This window comes from Cynara cardunculus (assembly GCF_001531365.2).
Source record: "Cynara cardunculus var. scolymus isolate 2C chromosome LG 2, CcrdV1, whole genome shotgun sequence".
Classification (NCBI taxonomy): domain Eukaryota; kingdom Viridiplantae; phylum Streptophyta; class Magnoliopsida; order Asterales; family Asteraceae; genus Cynara; species Cynara cardunculus.
In genome coordinates this window covers 65,849,164-65,857,990 of record NC_037529.1, presented here as the reverse complement: position 1 = coordinate 65,857,990, position 8,827 = coordinate 65,849,164, and the positions used below count along the sequence as shown (strand labels likewise).

General features: G+C 36.2%; 2 protein-coding genes across 3 annotated transcripts; both read left to right on the top strand.

Annotated features, from left to right (window-relative positions):
* The first annotated feature begins 109 nt into the window (after nt 1–109).
* Nucleotides 110–667, top strand: LOC112506322. The gene has a single exon (XM_025110330.1). It carries the CDS (start codon nt 110–112, stop codon nt 665–667), a length of 558 nt encoding a protein of 185 aa, XP_024966098.1.
* Nucleotides 668–4,277: 3,610 nt separating this feature from the next.
* LOC112506999 (glucose-6-phosphate 1-dehydrogenase, chloroplastic) lies at nt 4,278–8,545 on the top strand. Of its 2 annotated transcripts, none has more exons than XM_025111378.1 (10): nt 4,278–4,558; nt 4,995–5,149; nt 5,240–5,334; nt 5,485–5,599; nt 6,090–6,295; nt 6,443–6,592; nt 6,681–6,801; nt 7,105–7,334; nt 7,916–8,116; nt 8,204–8,545. In XM_025111378.1, exons 1-10 carry the CDS (start codon nt 4,339–4,341, stop codon nt 8,451–8,453), a joined length of 1,743 nt encoding a protein of 580 aa, XP_024967146.1. In that variant the 5' UTR covers nt 4,278–4,338; the 3' UTR covers nt 8,454–8,545. The 2 variants fall into 2 exon arrangements, with proteins under 2 accessions (XP_024967146.1, XP_024967144.1); XM_025111376.1 differs by having other exon boundaries at nt 4,289–4,558; nt 4,899–5,149.
* The last annotated feature ends 282 nt before the right edge of the window (nt 8,546–8,827 follow it).

The following is an 8,827-nucleotide window of genomic DNA, read 5'->3' as shown; positions in this document are numbered from 1 at the left end:
TATATATACATACATACATATATATATATATATATATATATATATATATATAGATATAAGAGAGAAATATTTATCATACATTTGGAGAAAGGAAGGGAAGCGGGAAGCCATGGAGAACATAGCAGATGAAGCAAGAGGACAATTGAGTAAACTCTACAGTTCAAAGAAACGACTCTACATTCTCTCCATCTTCATTTTCATCTTCTTTCTATCTTGTTCTCTATCGTTTCACTCTCACGTTGCCAAATCGATCGATAGCAACGACCGCCACTACATATTTCTGCTCTGCAACGGAATCCTACTTTTCCTCTTCCTCGACTCTGGTTCGACCTGCATCAGTCAAACTCAGTCACGACTCGATAATGCAATGACCACAGTCTATATCAACGATCAACCACCCGAACCAGTGGTTATACAAGAAGTTGAACGTAACGTCATCTCGGTAACTAGTGTTGTAGAAGAAGAAACGGAAGCCGAACAGATTGAACATCAAATTCGAGATCAAGAAACGCAGTTAGTGGTTGCCGTTGATCATGTTGGCAATGAAGACGAAATGGTAGCAACAGTTGAAGTTGAAGATGATGAATTCAACCAGAAATGTCAAGCATTCATAGACAGAGTGAAACGAACCATGCATTATGAAGCTCCTTACAACCCCCATCTTTGATTCCCTGTTTATCCATGTATAAAGCGGTTTCGGAGAAATTTTTGTATCGACTGGAAGTCGAAAAACTCGTATGTACGTCACCTATTTATATGCGTTGTTCATTTGCTTTTCTAACAAACCGATTACATGTACTTGACCACCTGAGCTTGACCCGAGGCAAAAGGCTTACTAAGGGCCGTTAACCAAAAGCTTACTCGGGTTAGCGTTTACGAAGTCATATTCTCTTATAGGATGAATATGACAAGGACCAAGAATCTTTCCTGGTAAGAATGAAGGCAAGAATCGAGAGTTTTACCCAGTAAGTGATGACGACGACCCTTACTACGGTTAGCGTTTACCGGGTAAATTGTTATATACTATGTCGTTTTGGTAGACTAAAAAATCTTACCCGATAAGCAAGCGATAGAGTTGAATTTTATTGTTAAACACTTACCGGACAAGTGTTTAAGTAAATGGCTCCGAAGTTGGTGATGTGATCGGATAGGTATTAATTGTATTATACGCTGAATAGCCTTTGTAGGTGGCTAACCATGGTTTAAAATAACTTGTCGTGACATCAAGCCTTGGATTTGTTGTCATGTTAACCCTTGTGGTTCAACTCTAAGGCTTGACTTTCGTTGGAACACGTTATGGCATATTATGATGCGTTACTTTTGTAAGTCGTGTTTTTCTTTTTACTTTTTTTTTAAACATATGACTAAGGGGATAAATGATAATTATGTATGACGCGTCTTGAAAAACATTGTGGCCTCGCTGTAACTCGTAAGGCTTGAATTTTAACTTCGCTATAATACCACGCCTAGTGATAGCCAAATCGGCCCGGCCTGGGACTGCCGGAGGACCAGTTATGGGACCGAAAACCGGGACCGGTTGGGGTTTTTGGTAGTTCGTTGGGACCGGGACCGGTTATGGACCGGCCCGTCCCGGCCCAAAAAGTAAGATAATTTTATAAATAAATGTATTTTTAAATAATTTTATAATGTATTTTTTTTACAAACGTAATTTTAGTTATATTAAAATGTATTTTTAAAGTGTATTTGAGTGATCCAATTACAAATTTTATAATGTATTAAAAAAAGATAATTTTTTAATATCAGGACCCCATAACCGGTTATGATTCGCCTTGACCGGTCTTTACCTTTTCGACCGGGACCGGGACCGAGACCGATTATGACTGGTTATGTGGAACCTTGGGACCGATCGGGACCGGCCTGGCCTGACCTGGAACCGGTTTTTGGCTACCACACCTTACGTTATTTAGACCTTTATTTTTTGTTTTATTTTATATAATTAAATGATGTAATACAAGACAAAGGAAATATTTTGTCTTTATTACATCATTTAAAGAACAAAAACTTGTTGATAATCATTTTACTTTCAATTTGTTTTCAAGAGTAAATTACAAATTTGGTGTTTGTGTTATGTCGTTTTTTTTTTTTTGAATTTCGTTCTTAGTTTTCATCTGTTACAGAGTGGGTTCATCGGATTTAAGGTATTTGAACAACCCAACCTAATGTTTGTAGTTTGAAAAATCTCAACCCAATCCAAACCGAACGAGTTGGTCGGATTGATACTTTGATACATCATAATATTCTCCAATGTTCCTTACCTTGAATATGTTGTTTTCTCTACTCATAATTCTTTTTTCATTATCAATCATTTGGTATAGCATCCATACTCCTTCTTAAGTATATCACATTCATCTACTTTTCTCAATTTGCATATATATGTTCACATTTACTAAACATATATACGAAAGAGTTATATGTATAGGAAGAGAGTACGTGATGGTGTAACTGTCTAATGTACATACTAATACGAACTTAAAATAATCATATTAAATCCAATAAATAAAAAAAATATTAGGTTTATTAGGTTGTGTTGGAGTCTGCGCTGTAGGGGGAAGAGAGCGTGTTTTAAACATGGTTCTAAATAACTTGTTATGGCCTTGTTTGGCGTTATGACACAAGGCTTGGGTTTGCCGCCACGCTAACCCTTATTGCTCCACTCGAAGGCTCGGATTGCATTATAACGCATTATGGCACATCACGGTGCGTTATTTTATAAGAAGTAGGGTTACTTTAATGTATAACTTGAGGACTAAATGATAATTATGTATACCTACGACTTAAATAAACATAAAATGGAAACTTAAAAACTAAAACATTAAATACGTACATACTTACTCACATTCCCATACATAAAAAGTCGAACAAGAAATATTTGCAAATAGAAGAACGTAGTGAGTAGAGATTCAAGAGATTTTATCCCGATTTTCCACACTTGATAAAATAGAGGATAAACATCTCATTTTAAAATATAAAAAATCTAAAATATAACTAAGATAATTGAATTCTAACAAAATAATTAATTAGTATCTTTATAAAAAATTATATTATTAAACAAAATATAAATTACTTTGTTATTGAACCTAAATTAAATTATAATAAAAAATTAAATTAAAAAATTACACAAAAAATGAGAAATTTTAAATAGTTAATATGGTACCAATATTAATATATTTTTGTCAAATTTTTATGATATCTTCAAATTTTTATTTTACTAAAAAAAATAAAAACATTATTATTTTTTCAAAATCACATAATACCATATTATAACATCGACTGAGATAAAGAATAAAACGAAATATTAAAATCAAGATGTATCTCGCTGTATTGCACGTAGGCATGGGAATGGGGCGTGGACCTCAATCCCCGTCCCTGGTTACTTATCTTTATCTCCGTCCCTATACTCGCCGGGGAATATAATCACATCCACATCCCCAACTGGGAAACGGAGATTTTTTTTTCCGTTTATATAAGTTATTTTGAATTAAATATGTGAGAGACCATACATGTTTAAATCTCAAATATTTTCAATAAATCTAAAACCAAAATGAATTTAATTTAATACAAAAAAACCACAACATCGTATAAGAATGAATAACCTAAAACCAAAAAAATCAATTTAATCCAAAAAAACTTAAAACCACATGTATCAAAAGATATTAAGTAATATAAAACCATATCGAATAATATACAAAACTTATCGAGTAATTGTATTTTGACTTGACATCTAAAATATTACATATTAACATCCAAAAAGTAATAATTTTAGATTACAAATCTAGTTAGAAAATAAGAAATTATGAATTACCATTTTAGTTGAAATAAATAATATGTATATATATAACGGGTACGGAGCAGGGAGTACCACACTCGTCCCTATCATCATCCCCGGTTTGAAACAAATGGGGATCCTTGTCTCCATCGCCATCACCGATTTAGCACGGAATCCCTTTCCTCAACCGGAACAGGTGGATCAAGTTCCCGAACGAATTAGGGCTTATTCTCATACATAATTACACGAGTAAGCTTCTAGTTTTTAAGAAAAACATGTATGAAAAAGCTTTAAAATCAAAAGCCTTAAAAGATGCCGACGCGCATCTTTTCCGAAAAGGAAAAGATGGAAATGAAAAAGAAAATCCAAAAACTATGAGCCTCAAAAACAAGATCTTATGAAAATGGGGTCCCATCATATAAACAACAATTCAAGATTACATGATTTTTATGCAGAAACAAGTGTATATCCATACACATTCATATAACCAAACCCTTCTGAATATCTGAGGCTCATCCTTTCTTGTTTGATCAAACTAAAAACAGTGTTGCATGGCTACACAAATCAGTCCCTGTTCTTCATCTTCCACCACCTTCCCACCTTCTTCACTTAATCAAGACACCTTTTCTTCTGCAAAATTCTTCAATTTCTCAACAAAATCATCTTCCTCCAGATGGGTTTTCAAGATTCACTCCAGAATCAATCCCAAAAACCAGTTTGAACTCAAATCCTCAAATGGGTATCCTCTTAACGCGATTTCGTTGCAGGATGGTAAGTTAATCCCCAATTGTCATCACCAATTTGTTCTTCAATTTTACTGTTTGATTCTAACCTTAGGATCTTGATTTCTTTTGCCCATTCTTGTTCGTGCCTATTCTCGATTCTGTTCTGACTTTTGGATGTCAAATTGCATAATCCAAGAAATTTGATGATACAGCATCGATTATCGAACATTCGTGCAATCTGATACATACCCTATTTGACTTGAATCAAACTTGTTAGAACTGTTTTTGGCAATCTTGTGTATGCGTCACAATGATAAATGCACCTAAACTATGTAAACACTTTGAAATTTCTGGTGATCAATCTGAGATCTTGTGACTCATTACAGTCGGTTCAAACAGTAATATGAATCAATCGTCTATCAAACCGCTCAGACGCCTGTTCTTGATTTCCTGTTATCATTGTCTGCTGGCTTTTCGAGTAGGTGCAGCAGAGATGCCACTGGCAAAAGAGCTTGTGTCACGAGAACAAGCCGAATCCAATCTTAGTGTAACCATTGTGGGTGCTTCAGGTGATCTTGCCAAGAAGAAGATCTTTCCGGCACTTTTTGCGCTCTTTTACGAAGATTGTTTACCTCAGGTTCATCTCTTGATGTTTGATTTTTGAGATGCATTGTTGGGATTGATATGGATTCTAATATAGTATGAAATATGGTTTCTGTTTCTGAAGAATTTTACCATATTTGGGTATGCCCGAACCAAAATGACCGATGAGGAGCTGAGGGAGATGATTAGTAGAACGTTAACGTGCAGAATCGATAAGAGGTAATGCCGTATCTACAAGTAGTTTCGTGTACTGTTTGACGTCTATAAATCAAATATCTGAAGCATTTTTCAAGAACAGAAACATTGGTATTAGATATGTGAAGTCCCAAAAAGGACATATCGATGAATATGATTTGAACGATTCTGCAGAGAGAACTGCGGTGACAAAATGGAAGAGTTTCTTGGAAGATGTTTTTACCATTCGGGTCAATACAACTCTGAGGAACATTTTGCAGAATTGGACAGTAAGCTGAAACAGAAAGAGGTTCGCTCCCTTTGTTGGTTCTGATAAATCTTGATCTGATTTCTTGTGTAATATGGCGTGAACCATCGTAATAAATCTTGATAAAATCTTCTTGGAGAGCTCTTTTAGAGAGTAATCTGATGGGGTTTCACATATTCTCACATGGTATATGAGCCAGGGTATACCACTCTAGGGCAATCTGTACCCGTCTAGCCTCCGTTGGAGTGGGCATGTTAAGAGTGGCCAATTCGGCTAGACTTGGCCCATTTCTCTGTATATATGTTGGAACCCCTATCCTCAAGGGCTTTTTTGGAAAGTAATTTGATGGGGTTCCACATATTCTCCCAGTTATGTTTTACATCACCACAAATAGCTTCTATTAGCAAAAAAGTTTCAATCTTTCCGCTTAACATCTATTTTCCGTTGGAAAAGCCTTTAGTTTAGATTCTTTAACTAACTTCAAAAGGGAATTTGTTTATATTAATGGCACTTTCTTGCAAACTTCTTTTAGGGTGGAAAAGTGTCGAATAGATTGTTTTACTTGTCGATACCTCCAGACATTTTTGTGGATGTGGTACGGTGTGCCAGCGGCAAAGCTTCTTCCAAGAACGGGTGGACAAGGGTAATTGTGGAAAAACCATTTGGTCGCGATGCAGAATCATCTGGAGAGCTAACAAGAAGCCTGAAACAGTACTTAGCTGAGGATCAAATCTTTAGGTATGTCCTGTGATTCTTGAAGTTGGAAAGATTGATACTTTTACCAAAATGGTCATTGGCCCAGGAGTACACGGGTTACTGGTAGATCCCGACCGCCCTGAAGGATTTGCAGGATTGATACTTTTTTGAGTTTTTATTGGTTTGCAGGATTGATCATTACTTGGGGAAGGAGCTCGTGGAGAATTTATCAGTTCTTCGTTTCTCAAATCTTGTTTTCGAACCACTGTGGTCAAGAAACTACATTCGTAATGTGCAATTCATATTTTCTGAAGATTTTGGTACAGAAGGGCGAGGCGGGTGAGTTTAGCGAGCCCAACGGGTTCTTTTGCTTACATTTCTTTATGCTTTAATGGTTGAATCAAGTTATGTGGTTTTTTGTTCGTAGATACTTTGACAACTATGGAATCATCCGTGATATAATGCAAAACCACCTCCTGCAAATATTAGCGTTGTTCGCGATGGAAACACCTGTGACTTTGGATGCCGAGGACATCAGAAATGAAAAGGTATCCTTAAATTGATGAAAAGATGGTTTTCTTTAGGCTGTGTTTGGCAAACTAGTTGATAAGCTAACTGTTGGCTGATAAAATAGTTGTGTGGTAAAAAGTAGCGGATGTTGGAAATTTAATTGAAAAAATATGAGGGGTATAAGTGGAAAAAGTTGAAAAAGCTCCTCGAGTTTATTCGAATGCTACTTCAAAAAGCTACTTTATGGCTAACTAAACGTTTTTTTAAATAAGCTAGCTTATGGTTGCCAAATACGGCCTTGATGTTTAACGACAATGCCAATTTGTTGTTGATGCAAATAGGTTAAAGTTTTGAGATCGATGAGACAACTGCGGCTTGAAGACGTAGTGATTGGGCAATACAAGGGGCATAGCAAGGGTGGAAAGACGCATTTAGGATACACAGAGGACCCGACTGTGCCAAACGATAGCCTCACTCCAACGTTTGCAGCAGCGGCGCTCTTTATTGATAATGCCCGGTGGGATGGCGTTCCGTTTCTTATGAAAGCCGGCAAGGCCCTCAATACTAGACGGTACATCTTCTTTTTACGCTACGTTTATTAGCTTTCAAGTTTCAAACCGAGTAAGTGAATGAAATATGATTTGCAAAATCTCAAGTCACTACAACAAAATCGCATTTATTGGATGTCAAATATGTCTAAGGGGTTGTTTGGTTGGTTTTTCATTAAGTCCAGTATGAATAAAGCTGTCTGTGTAAATTAATCTATCTGTATAGATTGAGAAAGTTCTTGTTTGGAGGGGCATGTTTGGAAAAAAATTGTTTTCTACATAAAGTTCCCCTCTAAAAGCTTACTGAATAAGCCACTATCAAACAGTCATGTATAGCTGACCGAATAAGCTATGAGTCTATTAAATAATAGATTGTTTTATAGAACTTAAGTTTATTGGAGCAAACAATTATGCATCATTTGTAAAGTGTTACAATGTTAAAAGACGTATTTAGGCATCCTAACAATTTATTTAAAACGTTTTTGAAATAAAATGAGTCGAACCCAATTTTTCATACGTTTACAGACCATCGAAAGAATCTGCTTCTAACCCATAGGAAACAAATCTTCAACTACTATACAACATATTTGAATTGGGATTGCAGGGCAGAGATCAGAGTTCAATTCAGACATGTTCCTGGTAATCTATACAAGCGAAACTTTGGGACGGATTTGGATAAGGCTACGAACGAGCTCGTACTTCGTGTGCAGCCTGACGAAGCCATTTATCTCAAGATCAATAACAAGATTCCTGGTCTTGGAATGAGGCTCGATCGCAGCGACCTTAATTTGCTCTACAGTACAAGGTAAAAGCTTTGGTTGTTCATATGATCTCGTAAAAGAATTCAAGAGAATTAAAGCATACTTAACGAGAATCTGTATCGATGATGAAGATATTCGAAAGAAATCCCGGATGCATACGAGCGGCTTCTGTTGGATGCAATCGAAGGAGAACGAAGATTGTTCATAAGAAGTGATGAACTCGATGCTGCTTGGTCTATATTCACGCCATTGCTGAAAGAACTTGAAGCCAAGAAGATTGCACCGGAGTTGTATCCGTATGGCAGCAGAGGACCTGTCGGAGCTCATTATCTGGCGGCAAACTACAATGTCCGGTGGGGAGATCTCGCCGGCGACGACTGATCTGCATGTAAATGTGCAATTTTTTGTCAATCTTAAATACTTCGTCATATAGAAATTAAATATCTACGTTTTCATTCTAATTTGTCCTAAAATAAGTGTCTTCAAAAGTAAATAGATTGCGTCATGATTTTACCTTTAATCATATGACGAAGAAATTCGTTACTTCCTCTGTTATTAAAGGTAAAATTGTCATTTCCTTGATTAAAAAGTGGACGTTTTTCATTTTGAACATTTATTTTGGGACCAAAAAAATATATTTTTTATGGGATTATGTCTCGGTGCTCAAAAGACGCGTCGTAGCATAAGACGCGTCTTTGCCGTTACAGTAATGCCGATAGCGTTTGTGTAAGGTGTAGACCTCTTGAGGCGTGCAA

What these genes read in the sequence shown, in the direction of transcription:
- LOC112506322 (XM_025110330.1), top strand. Translation starts at nt 110, where the DNA reads ATGGAGAACATAGCAGATGAAGCAAGAGGACAATTGAGTAAACTCTAC.
- LOC112506999 (XM_025111376.1), top strand. Translation starts at nt 4,339, where the DNA reads ATGGCTACACAAATCAGTCCCTGTTCTTCATCTTCCACCACCTTCCCA. An exon ending in CGCGATTTCGTTGCAGGATG is followed by an intron (nt 4,559 to 4,898) that starts GTAAGTTAATCC and finishes GACTCATTACAG; the next exon opens with TCGGTTCAAACAGTAATATG. An exon ending in AGGACATCAGAAATGAAAAG is followed by an intron (nt 6,802 to 7,104) that starts GTATCCTTAAAT and finishes TGATGCAAATAG; the next exon opens with GTTAAAGTTTTGAGATCGAT.